Raw genomic sequence first — 23,054 nt, 5'->3', positions numbered from 1 at the left:
CAAGATACTGCCTTAAAAGAGCAGGAACCCCCCGAGCCTGGGCAGGCCGTCCCCACCTGGGCACCACTGTAGCCAGGCCGGGGGTTGTGCTGGGCTCTAACGGTGCAGACGCTCCTGGCCCAGGGCAGGAGGCAGTGTGGGAGGCAGGGAGTGGGGCTTGCAGAACCCATCCTGACTGCTCCCACTCTGTGGGACCCCCAAGCGACAGCTCATGAGCTCTGAGCTGTGGGTGGGAGCAGCCGCCAACCAGGCTTCCCAGAGGCTCTGCTGGAGGGACGCCCTGCCGTGCAGAGGGGGAACGCTGCAGGCTTGGCCCGCCCCCCGTAAGATGGGACAGCAGCCGCGCTGACCTCACAGGCCATGCTGCGAAGGCCTGGCCCGGGGCAGGGCTCTATCTTCCCGCGTGCAGGAGCCACCTGCGGCCTCTGCTCAGAGCGGCGGAACCCGGGAACAGACGTGCTGCCGCATGCCAGGACCCCCTCCCGCGCACCACCAGGGTCCGTCCCACGTCCAGGCGTGGGGACAGTGGGCAGACCCGGAGGGGAAGGGAGAGCAGGGCCACACGGGGCCACCAGCTCACTGGCCACCAGCAGGGCACCCCGCAGCAGTCCCCTCCTGGGAAAGGGTGAAGGTGAAAGCTCGGGGCTGGTGCGTAAACACCTAGGCAGGCCTGTGGCTCAGAAGCCCGTAGGGAGCACGTCTGCCTGCGGGATTCAACATCTGCCCAGTGAGGGGGGCGGGCCTGGAGGCCAGAAGGGGGTCAGAACCGCAGAGAACAGGGGAGGGGGCTCCTCCCCGCACCCCTCAGCCTCACTCCCAGGCCGAGGGGCAGCCTGCCCTGACGGTGGCCCCCTGCCACGATGAAACACCACATCAGGGTCCGGTCTGTTGTCTCTCTGTGTCCACAGCGGGCGAGGGCAGGGACTACGCCCATCCTGGCCACCACTGCTCGCAGCCTGTGGGTACAGATGTGCCCAAAGAGTGTGAACAAGGAGAGACCGTGGGAGCAGACCCCTCACGGCGGGGTGCCTTTGTGCCCTGCCCGCCCCCGGAACCAACACCAAGGCCCCCAGACCCGCGCTGCCTTGACGGGGCGGCCCCTGGCTCCTGCCCCACTCCCGGCTAGAGGCCGATGTGCAGAGAGATGCCACTGGCTCTGGGCCCTGCGGAGCTGAAGCGCGAGCTGCCCTGAGCCCCGGGGTGGGGGGCTGAGCCCACTGAGATGTGGGGTGAGTCTGATCGGTCCCATCATTGTTAGGGCCTTCCCAGTGGCACCTCTCCTAACCTAACCAATTAGAAACCACCCACTATCCTCCAACAGGGAAGTGGATAAATCAACCACGGCATCTCCACGAACGGACGACGACACAGAACTTGGACAGAATGGAGGAACACACAGGACGGAAACGGGAAACCACGCGGGGGCTGCAGGGGGGAGGGATCAGGAGTCCATCCACTCATCTGTAATATTCAATTCCTCGATTTCCACAACAAGAGGCCCATCACATGGCAGCTGCTAACAGCTCTTCACGGGGATGAGGGTGGGGACGGGGTCTCCAGTGCAGGGCTCTGCGTCCTTCGCTTTCCTGCACACGGCCTGCTGGAGAGAAGACCCCTGAAGGTCACTCAGGCCAGCCCCTCGCCTGGCAGGTGGGAAAACCGAAAGGAAAGGGACTCCTGAGAACCCTCATGCGCCAGTTCACCTTAGAAACATTCCGATTCCACCAGCTCGAGAGCCCTGCCCAATCCTTGTCCAGGCCCCAGCACGGGGCACCTGGCTATTCAGCTGTCCATGCGGGGTGTGAGGATGCCCCCTGGCCAGACCAGGCCAGCACAGAGGGAGCCTGGGGTAAGGGAAGCCAGTGCCCAAGGAGCAGCCAGCCTTTCGGGACGGGCCCCCCTCTGCCTGCCCGGCCCCCATGGACCCTCCCCCCAACCCTCTTCCCAGCGCACCCGGTGCCCAGTGATGCCAGCAACGTCACTGCCGATAACCTAGATTTTAACCAAGAAATCACACCCCCCCTCCCTGCCCCACTTACGGGCTCAGGGAGGAGAAAACCCAGACCAGAGCCTCCAGAGTCCTGTTGGAGACAGGCTCCCAGGCCACCGCCCCCAGTCTCGCAGCTTCCCTCCACCCCGTCCCACCTCCAACGCTCCCAGGGATGTGGGATGAGGGGCTCACAGGCCTTGGCTGACCTGTGCCCGGCCCCAGGAGGACCCAGCAGCTGGTCTCAGTGCGGGAGGGGCTGGTGAGAAAGCGCAGTCACAGTCAAGGCAGTGGGGCAGCTCAGTCTCCCAAGCCGCACCCTGGACTGTCCTCGGCCACCTCCCGTGGCTCCTTGGAAAATCCAAGGGCGCAGATGGGCCACAACTGTCCAGGTGAGGAGAGGGTCCAGGCTCATGCAGCCAGAGGGGCAGGTGCCCTCAGACGGGCTACCGCCCTGCACCCACACCCAGCGATCCCAACACCTGTGGTGTCTCTCACCATCTCGTACACACCAAGGCCCGAGGCCACACTGGCGGGAAGGGGGCCATACAGGGAGGACCCGGGGGTGACACCTTAACTAGGGTCCTCTCCTGGTTCGGCACTGTACCACCAGGGACCACCAGTGGGCAGCCCCGCCCCTGGGCCCTCAGCAGATTCTGTCCTGACTCCTCCGTTGAGCCGTCCAGCTGCTGGCATTGGGGGGGGTGGGGCAGTCCTGCAGGGTTTGCCCTGAGCCCGTGTAGCCTGTTTTCCTGGGGAAGGGGCTTGGGAGCCACCCCAGCTCCCTCTGGCCCAGTCTGGGTGCCAACGGATCTTTCTACCCCTGGGGGCTGTCAGGGAGATGGCGGGGTCAGGCAGAGGAAACTGCACACAGGTGGTTCCCAGGGTCCCGGCCAGGCCTAACCCACACCAGAGCTGCGGGCTTCTTGGTGTCAGGAACACCAAGCCCTCCCCCCTACCACTAAGAGGAAAAAACCCAGTCCAGACGGAGGTGGTCTGTGTGCTAGTACCCTGCACAATTCATACAAATATGACAAAACGCATTCAAATAAAGTCATGAGCCCTGGGAAAACCAAGGCCCAGGGCCCCTGCGGGGGAGCTGCCCAGGGCAGTGCCTCCCCCGCAGCTCTGAGAGGGACCCTGAGAAGGGCCCACGTCAGCCAGACCAGAGACGGAAACCCAGCCGCCCAGTGCCACATGGGGACCAGCTGTCCCAGCAGCCCGAGCTGGCCAGTGCACCAGGCTCCCTCTGCTCCCGCCCCCCAGGACTGATAGACCAGCGCCCGCCTGGAGGCGGAGGGGTGGAGGGGGAGAGGGAGAAGGGGCAGCGTCGGCCCCATCAGGACGCGAGGACGTGGTGGGTCTCTGGGACAGAAAGAGTCCCCAGACTGCCCTCTGGGGCCCCAGCTCTGGGATGCCACTTCCCACTGGCAGCACGCATCCGGGCCAGTCACTGGACACGGGCCCCGCATGCAAATCAGGACAGGCAGCGGGCCCAGGCACACAGCCAGTTTTCGGGGAACACAGAAGGCAAGGGGACACCTGACCTGGGGCCTCAACTACGGGACCCTTCACGTAGCAAATCCTGAACCGTCTCTGGCGATCGTGATGCAGTTTACAGGCAACACCAGGCATCGCAAATCAGTGCGTGTTGGGTTTACAGATCCCAAATGCGGGAGTCCCCCCCAAAACAAGTTGAGGGGCAGCACGTTCAGTTCAAGAGGCACCCTCTGGCCGGCCACTTGGTGCTGGTCCCAGGGAGACAGCCGCGACTGCGAGGGGCCCAAGGGACTCTCTGGCCTCCCTGAGTCAGAGGGAAGGCAGAAGCACATGGGTGGGGAAAGGGCTGAGGTCAAAGGCAGCGAAGATGGGCCTGCCGGGGCAGGCACCTCAGCGACAGGGACACTGAGGCCTCAAGCAGGTGAGTGACCAGTCTGGGTCACACACTGCCCTGTGAGCCCTCAGGCAGGTCCCTGGTCCACTGAGGCCCTCAGTCTCTTCATCAGTCCGGTGCAAGCCAGGGATCTGTCCCACATGCTACACTGCGGCTGAACTTTCCCGTGGCCACTCATCTCACCCAGGATGAGTTTAAAGTCCTTAGCTAAGGCCCTGCAAGACGGACCTGGATCCTGCTCCTGCCTCGGGCGTCAGCTCCTGCCAGCTCATCCAATCTGGGCTGGGGACTGTCCCCGTACACCTGCAGCACAGCGGCCACCCCGAGCTGTGCCCCCGGGGTGCCCTGGCCCCCGGACGTGCCCGTCTCCCTGCCAGGCTGTGAATGCCACGGGGTAAGGCCAGGCTAGCCTCGGTGCCCACACAGGAGGCGCCGGGAGGTCCGCCCGTGCCCGCAGGCGGGCGGCCGCAGTGGCGGCGTGGGCACAGGCCCCCACCACGCGTTACCTGCGTAGCTGCCCGTGGCCTTGATGTACATCTGGCCGTACTGCTCCTCCACCATGGTGTCGTAGGCCTCGTCATCCTCCTCATCCTCCTCGTTGTGGTAGGAGGTGGGGCTGTCGGTGGTGGGCAGGCTGCTGGCGCCCGGGCTGGTCCGCTCCCCCTGGGAGTACTGCGCCTGCTGGATGCTGGGGATGAGGGTGGCCAGGCTGGGCACCCCGTAGTAGGAGACCCGGGGCAGCTTGAGAGGGGCCGTGCCTGCCGCCACCGCGGGGCCCGTCGCCACTGTCGCGCCGTCCCGGGCCCCCGTCTCCAGCGGGCGCTTGGGGGCCAGGCCTGGGCCCGCGGCCAGCGGCAGCTCCATGGCTTCGTGCTTGACGCGGGTTAGCAGCGGGATGGGCACGGAGGGGGACACGACGTAGGGGGGCGCGGCGGTGACCGGCTGCAGCTGGTTGCAGGGGCTCTGGGGCTCGGAGCTGGCGTCCTCAATCATAGCGGTCTGCGAGTCGCAGTGGGGTGAGCTCACCTTGAACATGAGGTCCGTGCCGCGCTCCACGATGTGCTGGATCTGCAGGAAGCCGGCCGTGTACATGACCACGAGCTGCTCGCTGGCCGCCATGGTCAGCCTGCCCGTGTAGCAGAAGGACAGGATCTGCTGGAAGCAGGCGGGCGGCACGGAGCCCGGCAGCTCGAAGGCGCTCTTGCTGTTCCCGCTGAACAGGTCGCGGAAGTAGAGGCTGCTGGCGGCCAGCACGGCCCGATGGGCCTTGAAGGCCTGGCCCTTGACCACGATGGACACATCGCAGTAGAGGCCCAGCAGACGCTGCTCGTTGAGGCAGCCGAGCACGGTGTTCCCGAAGTTGGGGATCTCGATGTGCAGCATCTGCGACATGGCGGGCGGGGGCGGCGGGCGGGCCTCAGACTCAGTGCGGGAGCGGCCGCGCAGGGCGCATCTGTGGGAGAGAGGGCGCCGCGGTCAGGCTCGGGCTCCCGGACGTCCAGCGGCCCACCGGCAGGGCCGGGCCCCGCACCACCCCGCTCTGCCCCAGTGCCCAGGCCCCCCTCCGGGGCACCCCAGACCCTCCAGCCGCCACGAGCCAGACCAGGTGTCGCCGCAGACCCGGCCGACGGTGGGACCCTGGCAGGGCCATCAGTGCCGCCCAGGATGCTACAAGCCCCAGCTGGGTTTCCAGCCGGGGTGGGGGTGGGGGCCCACACCACTCTGGGACGCTCCCAGAGTCCACCCAGCAGAGTGCGTAAGCCCTCGGGGCCGGGAGACACCCTGTCCTGGCAGAAGACGAGAACAGGCCTCCAGGCGGCAGACAGACAGGAGGACAGGAGGACAGGAGGACGGGGCGGTCCACCCACAGCACTGGAGGGGCGAGGGCGGCAGGCCCGCGTCCGCACAACTCTTCTCCCAGGAAAAAGTTAGCGGCAAAGGAGCCCCTTGCCGCCTGTCCCCTGGGAGGGGCCCGAACCCAGAGCGAGGGGCAGGGCACTGCGGTGTGTGTGACCGGGGTCTCGTGGTGGCGGGCTGTTTCTCGGAGGCTTTGCTTTCGGTTTGCTTTTCCCCTTTTCCCTAGAGCAGCTGTGCAGAGGGCCCGCCAGGGGGGGCATTCTGCCCCGCCGGCTGAGAAGCCGCCCCTTCGGCCCTCAGGAGAGGCGGGCAGGAGTGGCTGCCCAGGGAAGTGAGCTGAAGCTGGGAGAACTCAGCCTCTCCGCCACCTCTGCTTGCCCTCCAGGCAAAGGAGACCTCGGGCCAGAGGGGCTCCGAGCCGCGCCCGGCTCCCCCAGCCCGAGCTGCCTCGGGGACCCGACTGCCAGCCCAGGAGTTGGGAGCCTGTCGCAGCCCCACCTGCGCGCCCTCCCGGGCCCCCAGCTCCCGATGCCGGCCGATCCCTGCTGGCTCGCTCCCAGCCCAGGTGATTAAAGGGGTCGTGGGGAGACAGGGGAGGGCCGAGCAAGGGATTGGCCGTGGTCGGGATGCTGCCGGCCCGCCGGGTCTGGGGATGGGGCTCCCGGGCTGTGGATCTGGTGTCCGACTCAGAGAAGCGGGGCCGGGACGGACGGGCCGGAGAAGGCGCCGGCCCAACTCCGCGCAGCCGGCGCCCGTACAAAGGGCCGCTCGGTCCCGCGGGAGCAAAGTGCGGGCGGCCACAGAGGCGCCGGGCGGCCGGCGGGAGGAGGGCGGAGCGCCGGCCCGGCCGCCGACAGGAGTTGAGCAGGTGGGCGGCCGCCCGGGGGGAGGGCCCGCAGTGCCCCCGCTGCGGAGAAGTTGCCGGCCTGGCCGGTGGCACCGGCGGCAGGGGAGACCTACCTTTGGCCGCTGCCGCCGTGGCCCCGGCACTGCCCACTCAGCCTGGCAGGGGCAGGCTCGCCCGCACGCCGGCCGCCCGCAGCCGCCAGCTGCTCCGGGAATGCAGCAAACGGAGCGGGAGCCCTTGGGGTGGGGAGGGCGAGAGGAGCTGCGGGGGGAGGAGGAGGGGGAGGCGGGGGGGGGAGGAGGATGGGGGGAGGAGGGGGACAGAGAGTCTCGGCTGGGCTGGGCCGCGGCTCAGCTGCACCCAGCCCGGCTCTCCGGGGCAGCGCACAGCATCTAAATGAAGAGGCCGGATGCAGACGGACATTCAGGCAGCTCTGGGGAATGAATAGCCGCCTTTGATTTGGGAGCCGAAGTAAATGCCAGCTCCCAGCCCCGGCTTTAAAAACAGTGGAGTGTTGGTGCCAGAGGAATGCACGGCTCCGGGTGTTGGTACAAGACAGACTTTTGATGACTCACTGCAATGCAAACAAAGATGGCAGAAATACTGTACTGTACGTGGAGAGACGCTTCGTGGTGCCACGGCAACTGAGACAGCCTGGAAATTTATAGTGCAGTTTTGCATATGAATTACCCAGTAAACTGCCACCCTGCCATCCAGTACAGCCCGAGTGTCAAAGCATTTAAACTATGCCAAACAGTCTGCAGGGCTGGCAGAGCGGCCTAACTCCTGCAGTGCAAGGTGGGGGGGGGGTGCTGGGTGGGGGCCGGCGAGGGGGGCAGGGAGGCCAGGGGGTCGGGGCAGACAGGGCAGAAACTGGGTGACCAGGGGAGGAAAAGAAGGGAGATGAGAAAATGAGGCAGAAAGAGGTGAGAGCAAGGGGCCAGGGAGGAAGAGACCCAGCCCCACTTCCCCCAGCGCCCTGCGGGCCCCAGTGCCCCCCTTCTTGGGGTCCCAGAGCAGCAGACCCAGCTAGTCCGGCCCCAAAACCCCAGGTAATCACCCTGTCCCCCAACTCCCCAGCCGGGGCAGCTCTCTTAAAGAAGTACAACTTTGTGATTACAACCGGGGACCAGGCCCGTGGTGACCAGCAACCAGGAGCCCCAGAAGGACCTGCCTTAGTCCCTGATGGACCTGCCCCAGAGAGGTGGCAGCAAAGGCACTGCCCTCAGGTGACCCGTGTGGCCGGGCCACTGGTGCGGGGTCCACAGTGTCCGCCGTCTACTGAACCTTTCCTGGGCGGGGCGGCTGTGCGGTGCGCACTGCCTGTTTTGCTGCAGAGGACGGCACCTTGTTCTAGGCTCAAGCCCCCACCTGCTGGACAGCGTGGGCCCTGGGGCAAACCACTGGCCTGCCCAGCCTCAGTTTCCCTGCTTGCCACCAACTGTGGCAGCCTGCGAGAAGGGGCAGGGTTGAGAGTGGACATGGCCCAGAAAGGTCTGTGTCCTGCAGCGCCCAGCACGGCCACCATCAGGTGATGCTGGGGCAAGGCGGAGGGGCTACAGGCAGCACCCCCCCACCGTCCCTTCCGAGGCATCCGGAAAGAAAGAGCCATCTGGCGCCTGCCCATTCACACACCGTGGGCTCAGCTTCCGAGACCAGATAAAAAGCTGCTGAATGGAGAGAGGGAAGAAGTCCAGGTGTAGGGAAGCCGCCCAGCGAGCAGCAGCCAGCAGAGGCGGCTTGGTGCCTCCTGCATGGGGTTGCTGACGACTCGAGGGGTGATGGCAACACAGGCCCGCACGTGGAGCATTAACAGAAATGGTCCCCGCTCGGTGCTCTGGGGACCCGGGGGCTGTGTGGGGAGAGAGAGCGGGGCTTGGCCGGGCTTCCTCCTGCTCGAGGCCTATGTGGGGCGGCCACCATCTCAGCACCAGCCAGGTTTCACATGCTGGCTTGGCCTCGGCTACCAGGTGACGGACCGAGGGCCCTTACGTACTGCACTCTCAGGTCCACATGGATGCCCGGGTCTGCACACCTCCCCTCACCCCCACTGGGTAGCCTTGCCAGGCCCCCCAGACTGGGCTGTGTCATCCTGGTGGTCCCCCTTTCCTGGGGTCCAGGAGAAGTCCCCTAGCCCCAAGATGAGGGACTGGGGCCTCGGGGGGCGGTGGGGGGGGCGGTGCAGGCACAGCCCCATGTGCCTGCCCAGCCACAAAGGGGGGCAGACTGGGCACACATGGAGCCAGCGTGGAGAAACAGTGGGACACTCAGAGGCCCAAGGACAGTGGGGCCCGTGATGGGTAGGGAAGGGCAGGGGCCAGCCCTGGCCTGGGTGCAGGACACCACGCCTTCCACCGCCCTACACGAGCTCTCCCCTCTGCTGTGCTGCACCCAGGCCCTCCCTGGGTGGAGGAGAGCTGCCACCTTCAGGCCCCTACTTCACTGCCAGCTCCACAGGGAAGTCCCCCAGGTGCCACACGGGAGCTTGCTGAGGCTGGGAAAGTCTGTCCGATGCCTGACGGGCGTTTCACCCAATGCTGGGCTCAGCCAGGGAGAGCCGCAAGAGAGGGGCTGTGCGGCCCAGGGACACAGCACAGTGGGGCGGGCCGCCACGGGGCCCCGTCACCCACCACCGGGAGCCTCCCAGAGAGTGAGGTGGGGCCTCCTGAGCCAGATGGGGGCTCTCGTGCCGTGAGAGGGGAGGGGGTGACCAAGCCTGGCTGGGGTGGGTGGAAGCTGCAAAGGTGCAGTGTGCACTGGCCCCCAGAGGGTCCCAACTGCCCAGGGCTGGGCAGGGAGCAGCCAGGATCTGAACTGAGAGAGGCGGGGCACAGCGAGGTCTGCGGAGCCGACCCTTCCAAGAGCACCTCCTGGGTTCCGCTGGGAACCACCCCACATGACAGGCCCGGAGCCAGCCTCCTCAAATGCAGGTCCTATGTCCTCCAGCAGAGGACTCCACATCTGGGATGCCCGCCTGGGAGGGGGGTCACGTTCACCCTCCGGTGGTGACCACAGGGTCGAGGCAGACGATGTTATGAGGAAAGCGCTCGGCTGGAGACCGGCACATGGTTAGAGACCGGCACACGGCTAGAGACCGGCGCACGGCTAGAGACCGGCACACGGCTAGAGACCGGCGCACGGCTAGAGACCGGCGCCCGCCTAGGCCCCGTCTGTGCTTCATGGGTCTGCCCCCCGGGGCTGTGGCCAGACCGTTCACCCAGAGAGGGGACCATCCTCCCCCTGGAAGGTGACGGGGCTGTCTGGCCCCGGGGATGGGGACAACCAGCCCTGTTGTTGCCGTGTCCTCAAGCCACCTGTGCGGGTGAGGCCGCCGCCCCACGGCCCAGCCCAGGACAGCCCAGCACGAGCTGGTTTCAGGTTGCTTTCTTAGAAGCCTCGGCCGGAGCGAGAACAAAGCTGAACTTTAGGAGAAAAGAATAAAATAAAGGCTTGGCTTACACACCCAGGACTGTGAAAGCAGGACGTGCCGAGGGCCGACCCATGGGCAGTGGCCGGAGAGGAGAGGGGCCAGGGGCCTGAGCTGGCCTCCCCTGCCCAGCCCTACACGACCTCCTTCCCCTTCTGTGCCTCTGTTTCCTCACCCCCTGCTACCCAGGCAGCACCACCTCTTCTGTTTCCCTCCACAGCAAGACTCCTGTGCCGTCCACTCACGGAAGGTCCTGAAGAGCCGGAGGGAGCATCTGAGATCCTATCTTTGTTCATCCTGGCCATCCTCAAAGCCACTGCACCACGGAACCCTCCCCCTCATAATGCCCTTCAGAAGGGAACCCACTTTGGGACATAACAAAGCCAGAGTCCAGCCCCTGCAGTTGTGCTAGCCTCAGGGGAGGCCTGTTCCACACAGACTCTAGACCTCCCCAGGAACAGTGGTGGTGGGGGGTATCTCTTCTCTGTGGACCCTCCCTTAGGAACGGCTGGGATTATGGGCTGTCCACCAGAATGCCTCCCAGCCCCCGGCGGGCCATGCACCCACAGGTGGCCGAGAGAAGGATGTGGGGCTATGAGCCCCAAGAGCTGAAGACACGCATGCACACAGGGGCCAGGGGGCGTCAGAGTCCAGCCTCCCCCACCCACCCCCGATCCTAAAGGGCCTGCTACGGCAGGGGCACGGCGCCGCGCGGGAACGCAGCGTGTAATTTCTGCAGGAGCACCACCAGCGAGGGAAAAGGAGGCGAGACAAATTAAATTAAATTAAATTATTTGCAGGATTTAATTTTACCAATCTAATAAGCGGACTGGACCTCAGCAAACGCACAGCCATTAAACACAGCCACCGCAGGGGAAGAACGGGGCAGGTGTGCCCGGGAACATTCTGGCAGCAGAAAAAGGAGCCCCTCTCACCCCCCAGCACCTAGCCCCCAGCTGGGGGCCCATCCCCGTGGCAGCCCCGCTGCCCGGCCGCCAAGCCCTGCCATCTCAGGACCTCGGGAGAAGCCGGCCTGGCAGCAAGGCCACCTCCTAAAAGGCAGGGCGCTCCAGAGTTGGAGCCAGGCTCCAGCGGCCACATCCCCCAGGGCCGTGTCCTGCAGGGAGGTGGGCAGGTTACTGAGTCAGCACGAACACACGTGGGCTTGTCGGGGCATCAGGAATACCGCCCAGGCTGCCCCGCGGAGGCTGTCAAGAGAGCGTGGGCGGGGCGGGGTGTCGCTCTGGACAGCAGCCATCAGAGCGACGGCCTTGCTTTCCGATTCCGATTACGGCGCAGGCTCCAGTTACCAGGCTCTCTGGCACCCCCATCTGCAGTCCCCCGTTGATGCTCTGGCCCGGCTGTGAGCGCTGCTCCCCCGAGGGGCAAGGGGGAAGCGGTCTGGGGGCTGACCCTTCGGAGGTCCAGGTGGTTGTCTGAAGCAAGGCTGCCCGGCTCGGGTGTGCCAGGCCCCCTGAAAGCTGGGCGAGGCACCGGCCTGCTTGAGCCTCAGGTTTGCATTAAACTTTTAATACACCACAAAGCAGGGCTGGGCTGTCAGGGGGCCAGGCTGCTAATGGGAGGCCCTGGGCAGGGAACCAGGGCTCCAGGGTAGGGTCTCAGCTGCTCGGAGCCCCTCCCCACGGTCCCGATGTGTGTGCTTGCCTCCCAGCCCCACCCCCTCCAGGTGGGTGCAGAAGAGGAGGCTGAGGTACCCAGAGGATGAGCTTCCTGCCCAGGCACCCCCCTCCCCCGCTGCCTGCTTTCAACACCCATGATCCCGGGCACTCGAGGTCATCAAGAGGGTGGGGACTGACCCTGCTGGACAGAGGGACGCTGAGGCCTGGACTTGCCCCGGGCCTCCAGGACTCTGCTGCAGAGATGAGAATTCCACCTCAGCCTCTGCGCCTGGCTGTCCTGGAGTCCCCTGTGCCCGGGGCAGGGGGCGCACAGGCCTTCGAAACCTCAGGGCCACTCGGGTCCCGGGCTGTGGCCACACCTCCAATACACCCCGCCCCCCAGCTCACTGAGCCCCAGCCTGACAGGCAGAGGCAAGAGGCCTCCTGTGTTCAGCCAGGCACCTGGGCAGCCTCCACCCAGACCACAGCCTGGACCGGCATCAGGCATAAAAGCCGGTTTTAACTGCACTAACAAATGTTTGCCTAGAAGCTTTTTTTTTAAGGGCAGCCTGCCAGAATCTGCAAATTCAAAAATGTGCTTATCAGTCCGTCCCCTGCTGCCCCGGAGGGAGCCACAGATGCAGGGCTGGTCCTCAGAGAGACGGAGCACACATCTAAGTTCCCTGCCGGCCCTCCAGACAGCACCCCCAGCCCCCTGAGGGCCCAGGGCACTGGGTGCGGCACCCACAGCCAGGCCCCATCAGCCCCACTGGCCGCAGGACCACGGGGGCTGGGCGGGGGCTGGGTGGACGCCCTCCCAGATGGGACAGCGGGCCCTGCGTCACACAGCACGTGGCCCATGCGGTGGGCTCTGAAGAGGGTCCAGCCTAGGGGTCTGGGTGGCCCAGCCCATCCCATGTGCGGGGGGACAATGCAGCTGGGGCTCCTTCCGACATGCCACCGCCCACCAGGCATGACTGCTTGCCACCAACACGCCAGCCTCTGACCCTCCGCTCAGATATTTCGTGCAGAGAGGGGGTCGGGAGCCAAACAAACAGGGCGTGAACCTAAAGAAACAGTAGCGGCCGGCCCAGAGGGAGGGCAGTGGCCCCCATGAGCCCACCCGCCCACCCTGCACCCACCAAGTCCATGGACTAGCCATCAAATGGTTCCAGAAGGCTTGGGAAGAATTAAGCAGTGTTTTGAACAGAGCCGACAATCTCTCTCACCCGTCTTTGTAACTTAAATACCGTAAGCTTGAAGAGCGTGCCCCTCGGGCATCGTTTAGTAACTTAAAAAGCCAGATCCATGCCTGCAGACGGCACCCTACGCCTCCCTCGCAGGCTGAAGCTGGGTCTCCCCCCTGCACCCAGGCTGGGGGCACTGGGGGGCCGGCACTGAGGGGCCCCTGGAGCCAGACTCGCCCCCCTCAGCTTTATAGCACCTTGCTGTCCCCTCCGAGGGCTGACGGGGGTCCTGAAGGCGGCCAGGTCCCGGGTGGCAGGTGGAGGGGGCGCGTGCCAGGCCCAGCCGGTCACCCAACTCATTAAGGACGGCGCCTCCGCACACACTCCCATCTTTAATATTCATAGCTCCCCTCATCTGCATATCATGCCATAAATAGTCGAGGTAAGACACAAAGCTCCCCTGCATTTCTAATTATGCTTAAAAATCTAATGTAAATCAGACCGACACAGAAATACTAAATCAGCTGCTAGGGTGTGGGGTGGGGGGGGAAATAGGCTGAGACGGGGTCACGGCGCACCAGCTCCCACCTCCACGCTCCCGTCAAGGTGGTTGCTGGCGGGCGCTGGCCCAGGGCACCCCCACCCCACCCCACCCCCGGCCTGGAGCTGGGCGGCGGTGTCCCAGGCCACTCCGTAGCCAGCCTCACCCCTGCGGCCCTAAAGAGACAAGTGTGGGGCAGGGGATACGCCCGCGGCACCTCAGGAACCCCGCCGCTCCTCCCCTGGGGCCGGCCAGCCTGTCCCACCTTCTCCCGAGGGACTTCCGCCACCGTGCCTCCTTACCCTCCACACTGGGGGACACCCAGCAACCCACCCCACCCAGGGGCCCAGTTCCTGGGCTCCCCTGCATCCACATTTAACTGGCTCTCCAGATGGATCTGAGTCCACAGCAGAGGAGAATCAGAGCAGATGCGCCCCCAGCCCCAGGCAGTGCCCCACTCTGGGGATGGAATTTGGCAGGCAGGAGGCACAGCCAGAGCACCAAGCCACTGAAGGGCTTGGGGACAGGCCTGGACGTGAGAGTGGGCCCCCTGACCCCCGAGGGGGCTCCAGCCCTGCCCGGGCAGGAGAGGCCCGCGTGGGCCTCAGGTCTGCCCTCGGGGCCCAGTCCCCCTGTCTGCGGGGAGACACAGCGTAGGGGCTACAGAGCTGAAGGCTCCGGGCAACTCAGAGCCCAACACAGCACCAACCCTCACGGGGTGGGGCACCAGAGGGGCATCCGGGGCCCTGGTGGGCGGCACTGACACCAGATCTCAGGGTCCCTGAGGGCTGAGGTGCAGCTGGGGCAGTGGGGGCACCTGGGGGCAAAGCTGCTGCCCAGGGAGCCCAGGCGGTGCGGAGCCAACAACAGGTGACCCGGCCTGCCTCAGAGCACACGTCTGAGTCCGTTCCTGCAAACAGACCCCAGCACCCCGGCCCACATGTTCCCAGGCAGCCCCGAGCGCTAGCGCTCAGCACACACGCTGCCCAGCCCTGGCCCCGGCCCCCCCAAATGCAGCCTGGAGTCAGGGCCCCTGGGCTGGTGCACCTCTGCCTGTCCTGGGGTGCAGAGGCGGGGCCCCCAGAGGGACCCGCAGGACACACAGGCCCGAGTGACACGGGGGTTACCCCACTCTGCCTTTAGAGAGAGACGCAGAGATGCCTGCTGCCCGCATCTGCCTGGCATCACGCCCAGACCTATTTTTAAGCCCATTTACTAGAAATCCCACAAATTAAAGGAAATACGGATAATGCAGTAAGAATCCTGGGGGCCAAATAAAAGCTACACATAATTGTCCTCGTGCTCCAGAGTGAGAATCTCAACCACAAAACCAGATCTCCCCGAAGCACCCCTGCGATGCAGACACGTCCTGGGTGAGGAGGAAAGTCCAGCGCGCAGGCTGAGGCCGACAGCAGGGCCATAAAAGGCAGTTACCGGTATGAAAAACAAAGACCATAAATACAAACACCCGACTTTACAGCCGGGGAACACCTATCACCGGCAGCTACTGACAGCGTGTCGGGTGGCGTGTTCTTTCCTAGAGGTGCGTCCAGGCTGTGGGCAGGACCCCCGCTCCCGCTCCCGTGGAGGCAGCTCCTCTGTGGGGCAGGCTGGGGGGCGCCAGGCGGGGACCAGGGGACCGGGGGCCTCCCTCCCAGCACCTGGCCATGGCCACAGCTCTGTCGCTTCTGCCCCCCACCCCACCGAGTTTCACGTGGTTCCCAAGACAAGCCAGGAGGTGGGGGCTATGGAGACCCAGATCTCCAGAAACCGAGGCTCAGGGAGGGGACCAGCCAACTGGGTTTGCCCGGGAACGGGGTGGGGGCTCCGTGGGCACCCCAGGAAGGGCCAGGCCCCCCAGGACAAGCTGGTTGGCTGAGGTGAGAGGTTGAAATGCCTCTCATGTGGTCCCCCAGGGTCAGGCCCAGGCCTCCTGGCCTCCAAGGTCGAGGGCCGTCCTGTAGGCTCACAGGCTCGCCAAGGCCTCAAAGATGTGATCAGGACAGAGGACAAACAGCCAGGTCGCTCCTGGGTAAAAAGCCTCAAAGACGCGCCTGGGTGGGCACCAAGCCCCTGCAGACCCTCAGGAGCCCCGGGCGTGTCCTCCCCAGCCCTCCCCAGCTCGTTCCACCTGCCAGGTATCCAGGTATCCAGGTATCCAGCCACCCCTTCATCAGAACCTCCCCCGCTGCAGCCTGAAGCCCACCAGCCCCGGACACACCAGGCGCCCTGAGAGACTGTGGGTGTCGGGGGCTGTGCACAGGTGGAAGGGGAGCCCGGGACGGGGAGGTGGGTGTGTGCATCTGTGTGTGTGTGAGAGAGAGAGAGAGAGAGATGTCCCTGAACCCACACAGTTCATCCTGAGCTGTCACTGGGTGGGGATAAGGCCCACCGGTCCCATCACTTTCTAGAATGGAACAGACCCTCCCCTCGGGGGGCTCAGGAAGAGGAAGCAATGCCAGGTGGGTCAGCTCTGCCCCAGGCCTGCTCCCCTGACCGCCCTGGAGGTGCAGGAAGCCACAGCCACACACTCATATCCCCCCAGACGCTGGGTGGTCTCCTGCTGCCTGGGGGGGTGGGCGGTGCTCCCGATGCGCCAGGCACACTGAAGTGGGTCACGGGTCCCTCCAGCCACTGGGACCACAGCGAGGGCCCTGCAACCGACACCGCTGAGTACTGGGAACTCGCCTCACTCAGGTGCTTCCCCTGCTCCACAGAGCACACGGCTGATCCTCATGGGGACCTGGCCGTGGAGGCATCACCCGGGAGCCCAGCCTGCAGGAGAGGCTGGTGGCAGAAAGAAGGGTAGAGCCCCTGCAGCACCTGCTCCAGCAAGACCACCCCGGCCCCTGGCCCCGACGCCACCAGGTTGGGAAAGGCCAGACGGAGAGGCTCTACCTGCCCCGTGACGGGCAGGCAGCCGGGTGGGGGGCAAGCTCACGGGACACGCAAACGTCAGCTCCAGGTGGGTGGGCAACGGTTCACATATTAGAAACTTGGAAGTTAAGCAAAATATCGACTGCTCGACGCTTCACCATCCCAGGGGCTGCCCAGGGGCTTATCCGAGGACGAGGACCACTCTTCTGCCCGGGCTCCGCCCGGGCTCTGTCCAGCGACATGCACACGCATTCATTTCTTCGTCCAGGAAAGATGCAAAGATATCTCTCCATAGAAGAGACACCCCCAAAGGTTACGGGTTCTGCCCTGCAGGACATCAGCCAGTTTAGGGTCGGGCCTGGCAGGTCCAGGACATCCCGCCCCCTCCCCGGGGGGGCCCACCCTGCCGCTTCCTTCACGTCGACGTAGACACGGCCCTGACATGCACTCTCCCTGTATCTGTAGGAGGGTCCTGTTTACAACCTTTAAACAACTATACCTGACAGGTACCCAGGTGGACTCGCCTGCAGGAACAGTCCGAGCTGGTTGGTGGCAGTCTGTCAGTCCACCTGTATCCTAACGTGTGGTTTGGGCCATGTCCTTTTTCTGCGGTGAGGACCAGGGACGAGCTGTTACTGGGACCACTAGGCTGGTCTCACAGCCACGCTGTCCAGACCACCCCAAAGAGGCGGCAGCGAGTGGGGAGACTCTATAGGGAGGATGACGGGGTCCTGTCTGTCCCCACCGGTCATCTATTTGTCTATTTGTCAATCAAGGAAATAGCTCATGTCCCCTGCAAAGGAAAACATCTCTCGGAGACAGGGAGAAGAGACATTTTCCATGTTTATTTCTGACCCACGGCTGAAGCGGAGGGTCCCCTGTGTCTAGACTGGAGGGAAGCCCTACCTTCACACTGAGGGTGGAATTTTTTCCTCCCTCTGAAGAGTATCCAGGAATTACAGACTCTTAAGAGCTGCGTCCTCGCCGGCTAACAGATGAGCAGTTTTATACGCTAATCTTTTCAGAATTCCCGGAACATAAACGTAACTTCTAATATTTTAAATGAGCTAGCATGTAAAGGGGAGGGGACCCTTTTCAGAGAAACCACTAGACCAAAAAGCACTTCCACATAATACCCCAAATTCCTGCAATCAAGGGGAATCCTGGGCAAATCAGACTGCTTTGATAATGGGTTAAAAAGACAACACAATGTCTTTTCCCTGATTTGTAAATCCGGCGCATATTTTAGTTTCAAGATCTAGATGTGTTTTCTCATGAAGAAAGGAGTTAATCTGAATTTCCTAAACTCTATATACTGTTTCAACCAGAGAAGCTAGCATCTCTTTTACATGATGCTCAAGATCACGGAAACTATAAAATTATAAAGTCAACTATATTGAAGAACTCTGACATGCTGATATCAAAGTTAATTGTGACTATGTAATACTGGAATACTGCAGTGTTGCTTTAAAACCTCTGTCAGATAAACAACACAAAACAACAACAATACAAAACAAACAAGACAAAAAAAACCCTCTGTCAGACGATTCCAACATCTGTCATCTAAAAACGCACAGCACATAAATAACACATAAAAACACTCAGAACCTAAAAAATACTCAACCAGCTAGGAATGGGGGGAACTTCCTCAATCTGATAAAGGACATGTGTGGAAAACCCACAAGTAACATCGTAGCCCACGGTGAAAGACTGGATGCTGTCCCACTGACCTCAAGGACAAGGCAAGGAGGTCAACACTGTACAAGTTCTACATCTGAGTGAGGGAAATCAGGCAAGACAATAAAATAAAAGCATATAGTTGGAAAAGAAAAAGAAAAAAGAAAAACTATCTTGATTCACAGACGACATGATCTTGTACAAAGAAAGTTCTAAGGAATCAACCAAAAGACTATTAGAACTAAGAAACAAGTTCAGCAAGGTTGCAGGATATAAGATCAATAGACAAAAATCAAATGTATTTCTATACACTGACAATGAACAATCTGAAAATGAAATTGAATAAGAAATTCCATTTATAATGACAACAAAAAGCATACAAAACCTAAGAATAAATTTAACAAAAGTAGTGTAAAACTTATACTTTGAAAACTACAAAACTTTATTGAAAAGATCTAAAGATCTAAATAAATAGAAAGGCATCCATGTTCATGGATTAGATCTAATATTGCTAAGATGGGAATACTCCTCAAATTGATCTACAGAGCAAATGCAAACCTAATCAAAATCCCAGCTGACATCTTTGTAGAAATTGACAAGCCAGTTCTAAAATTCATATGGAAATGCAAGGGACCCAGAATAGCCAAAACAATACTGAAAAGGAAGAACAAAGTTAGAACACTAGTACCTCCCAATTTCAAAACTTACTACAAAGCTACAGTAATTAAGAGAGTGTGGTGTTGGTATGAGGATAGACATATAGATCAATGGAACAGAATTGAGAGTCTAGAAATAAATCCATGTGTCTATGGCCAACAAGGGTGCCAAGACCATCCAGCGGGGGAAAAACTGTGTTTCAACATATGGTGCTGGGACAACTGGATATTCACATGTTAAAGAATGAATTTGGGCCCTTACCTCACACCATACACAGAACTTAAAGTGAATCAAAGATCTTAATGTTAAGAGCTAAAACTGTAAAACACTAAATCTTTGTGACCTTAGACTAGGCAGTAGATTCTTAAACACCAAAAGCACAAGAAAAAAAAAAAGATAAATTAGAATTCACAAAAATTAAACACTTTTGTGGTTCAAAGAATACCACAAAGAAAGTGAAAAAACAAAAAATGGGAAGGAATATCTGTAAATCATATTTCTGACCAGAGACTTGTATGTAGAATATATTAAAAAACTCTGGGGCTTCCCTGGTGGTGCAGTGACTGAGAGTCTGCCTGCCGATGCAGGGGACAAGGGTTCATGCCCCGGTCCAGGAAGATCCCACATGCCGCGGAGCAGCTGGGCCCGTGAGCCATGGCCACTGAGCCTGCGTGTCCGTAGCCTGTGCTCCGCAACGGGAGAGGCCACAACAGTGAGAGGCCCGCATACCGCAAAAAAAAAAAAAAAAAAAAAAAAAACCTGACAACTCAACAGTAAGACAAATAACCCAATTTTAAAATGGGTAAGAGACATTTCTCCAAAGAAAATACATAAACGTCCAATATGCATATGAAAAGATACTGAACATCGTTAGCCATTAGGGAAATGCAAATTAAAACCACAATGAAATAGCATTTTACACTCACTAGAATGGCTATAATAAAAAACACATTAAAAATGCAGGTGAAGATCTGGCGGGATTGTAAAATGGTGTAGCCGTTTTTGGAAAACAGTCTACCAACTCTTCAAATGGTTAAACACAGAGTTACTACATGACCCAGCAATTCCACTCCTAGGTATCTACCCAGGAAAAGTGAATACATATATTCACGTAAAAACTTGTGTCTGAATGCTCATAGCACCGTTACTCATAACAGCCAAAAAGTAGAAACAACTCAAATGTCCATCAATGGAAGAATGGATAAAGAAAATGTGGTCTATCCATATAATGAAATATTGTTTAGCCCTGAAAAAGAATGAAGTACTGTCATGCTACAACATGGGTGAACCTCAAAAATATCATGCTAAGTGAAAAAAGCCAGACACAAAAGGTTACATGTTGTATGATTCGATTCATATGAAATGTCCAGAACAGTTTATGGAGACATAAAGTAGACCAGTGATTGCCTAAAACTAGGAGTAGTGAAGTTAGGGAGGGATGGAGGAAATGAGAGTGACTGATGAAAGATAGGGGGTTTCTTTCAGAGTGATGAAAATGTTCTAAAACTGATTGTGGCGATGGTTACACAACCCTGAATAGACTAAAAACTACTGACTTGTACACTGTACGGGTAAATTATATGGTATGGAATTATATCTCAATAGAGCTGTTACTTTTAAAAAACACACTCGTGCTTTGTGACCATCTAGAGGGGTGGGATAGGGAGGGTGGGAAGGAGACGCAAGAGAGAGGAGATATGGGGATATATGTATATGTATAGCTGATTCACTTTGTTATAAAGCAGAAACTAACACACCATTGTAAAGCAATTATACTCCAATAAAGATGTTTAAAAAAAATAATAATAAAATAAAAAACACAGACACAGGGCTTCCCTGGTGGCACAGTGGTTAAGGATCTGCTTGCCAATGCGGGGGACACAGGTTCGAGCCCTGGTCCGGGAAGATCCCACAAGCCGCAGAGGAACTAAACCCATGCGCCACAACTACTGAGCCTGCGCTCTACAGCCCACAAGCCACAGCTACTGAAGCCTGCACGTCTAGAGCCCATGCTCCGCAGCAAGAGAAGCCACAGCAATGAGAAGCCGGCACACCACAACAAAGAGTAGCCCCTGCTCTCCGCAACTAGAGGAAGCCCACATGCTGCAATGAAGACCCAATGCAGCCAAAAATAAACAAAATAAATATTTTTTTTTAAAAAAGGAGGACTTATACCCTTCTTAAAAAAAAATACAGATACATCAAAATAAAATTTTTTTAAGTCTTCAAGTGACCCACAGGAAGGCAAGGAAAAAAAAAAACAGAGAAACAATCAAGAAGAAAAAACAGAATCAAAAAATAAAATGGCAGGGCTTCCCTGGTGGCTCAGTGGTTGAGAGTCCACCTGCTGATGCAGGGGACACGGGTTCGTGCCCTGGTCCGGGAAGATCCCACATGCCGCGGAGCAGCTGGGCCCATGAGCCATGGCCACTGAGCCTGCGCGTCCGGAGCCTGTGCTCCGCAACAGGAGAGGCCACAACAGTGAGAGGCCTGCGTACCACAAAAAAATATAATAATAAAATAAAATGGCAGATTTAAGCCCTGACATATCAATATTTCCATTAAATGTAAATGGCCTAAATGGACCAATTAAAAGACAGAGATTGGCAGAATAGATTTTTTTTAAAGACTCAATTATATGCTATCAACAAGAAACTCACTTCGAACACAATGATAAAGGCAAGTTAAAAAAATATATATATATACATATATATATGGCTGAATCACTTTGCTGTACACCTGAAACTATGCACTTTGCTGTACACCTGAAACTAACTTGATTTAAATCAACTATATTTAATAAAACTTTGAAAAATTAAAAAATAAAAAGGGATAGAAAAAGATAAATCATGCAAACTTAAAAGAAAACAAGGGTTTCTATATTAATATCAAATAAAGCAGATTTCAGAGCAAAGAAAATTATCAGAGACAGAGAGGGACATTTCACAATGGTCAAGGGGTCAATCACCAAGAAGACATAGCAATTTTGTGTATGTACCAGACAACAGAACAGCAAAATATATGAAGCACAAACCAGTAGAAAGAGAAAAGAGAGTTGGGGACTTCAAAACCCTCTCTTGAACAACTGAAAGAACTAGAAAGTTAATCAACAAAGATACAGAGAACTAAACATCAACTAACAGGATCCAATCGACATTTACAGAACCATCCACCACAAAATAGCAGAATACACATTCTTCTCAAGTGCCTATGAAACTTACACCAACATCCTGGGCCAGGAAACAAACTTCAAGAAATTTAAAAGAACTGAAATCATACAGAATGTGTTCTCCAACCACAGTAGGATCAAACTGGAAACCAATAACAGAAAAGTAACAGGGAAATCTCCAAACACTTGGAAACAAGCAACATTCCTCTAACTCATCCATGTGTCAGAGAGGAAGTCTCAAGGAAATCAGATTAAAAGAAAATGAAAATACAATATATCAAAACTTGTGGGACACCACTTAAGAGCTGTGAGGAGAATTTACAGCACTAAGTACATGTACTAGAAAGAAGGAAAAGTTTCAGATCAATAACCTAAGCTCTCATCTCAAGAACCCAGAAAAAGAACAAAATGAACCCAAAATGAGCTGAAGGAAGAAAAATAATAAGAGCAGAAATCAGTAAGACTGAAAACAGAAAATCAGTAGAGGGGGAAATCAATGAAATGAAGAGCTGGTTCTCTGAGATCAATCAAATTGACAAGCCTCTAGCAAGACTGACAAAGAAAAAAGAGAAAAAAGACAAATTAATTACCAATATCAGAAAGGTAATGGGGGTATCACTACAGACCCTGCAGATGTCGAAAGAATAATAAGGCAATAATAGGGGCAACTTTAACACATAAACTTGACAATCTAAATTAAATGAACCAATTCCTAAGGGGGGGGGACTACCACAATGAACAGAGCATTCAAATAGTCTTATAACTATTTTAAAAGTTGAATTTTTAATTTCAAAATTCTCAAAAAAGAAATCTCTAAGCACAGATGGTTTCCCTGGAGAACGCTACCAAACATTTAAAGGAAAATCAGCACCACATATATACAATCTTTTCCAGAAAACAGAATAGAAAGGAACACTTTCCAATTCATTTTATGATTTATCCCAATACCAAAACCAAAGATGATACAAAGAAAGAAAACTACAGACTAGGGTCCTTCATGATACAGATGCAAAAATCCTGAACAAAATATTCACAAACAGATTTTAACAACATTTAAAAGGAATTATATACCATGACCAAGTGGGATTTATTCCAGGGATGCAAGCTGGTACAATATCTGAAAATCAGTGAAGCCACATGAAAATATCATTCAATGCATAAGAAGAATTTGACAATATTCAACATCCATCCATGATAAAAACTCTCAGAGAATTTCCTCAACTTGATATAGAGCATCTACAAAAATCTTACAGTTAACGCCTTCTCCTCAAGATGGGGAACACAGCAAGGATGTCTGCTCACCACTCGTACTCAA

At 57.9% G+C, this 23,054-nt stretch overlaps 1 protein-coding gene across 3 annotated transcripts in view; it reads right to left on the bottom strand.

Moving 5' to 3' along the window:
- NACC2 (NACC family member 2) overlaps positions 1-23,054 on the bottom strand; it is a 72,253-nt gene that overhangs the window by 26,470 nt on the left and 22,729 nt on the right. The window contains exons 1-2 of one of the 3 annotated variants that reach the window (XM_082619194.1): positions 6,699-6,792; positions 4,388-5,334 (exon numbers count right to left, since the gene is read on the bottom strand). In XM_082619194.1, the coding sequence (XP_082475320.1) occupies positions 4,388-5,273 (886 nt within the window). In that variant the 5' untranslated portion in view covers positions 5,274-5,334; positions 6,699-6,792. Of the gene's footprint in view, positions 1-4,387; positions 5,335-6,236; positions 6,557-6,698; positions 6,793-23,054 lie in introns of those variants that run through there. The other 2 variants (XM_082619195.1, XM_082619193.1) reach the window with 2 other exon arrangements.

Source organism: Mesoplodon mirus (assembly GCF_964341445.2).
Source record: "Mesoplodon mirus genome assembly, chromosome: 1".
NCBI lineage: Eukaryota > Metazoa > Chordata > Mammalia > Artiodactyla > Ziphiidae > Mesoplodon > Mesoplodon mirus.
The sequence above is the reverse complement of the archived record's forward strand: the minus strand, read 5'-3'. Positions and strand labels throughout refer to the sequence as shown.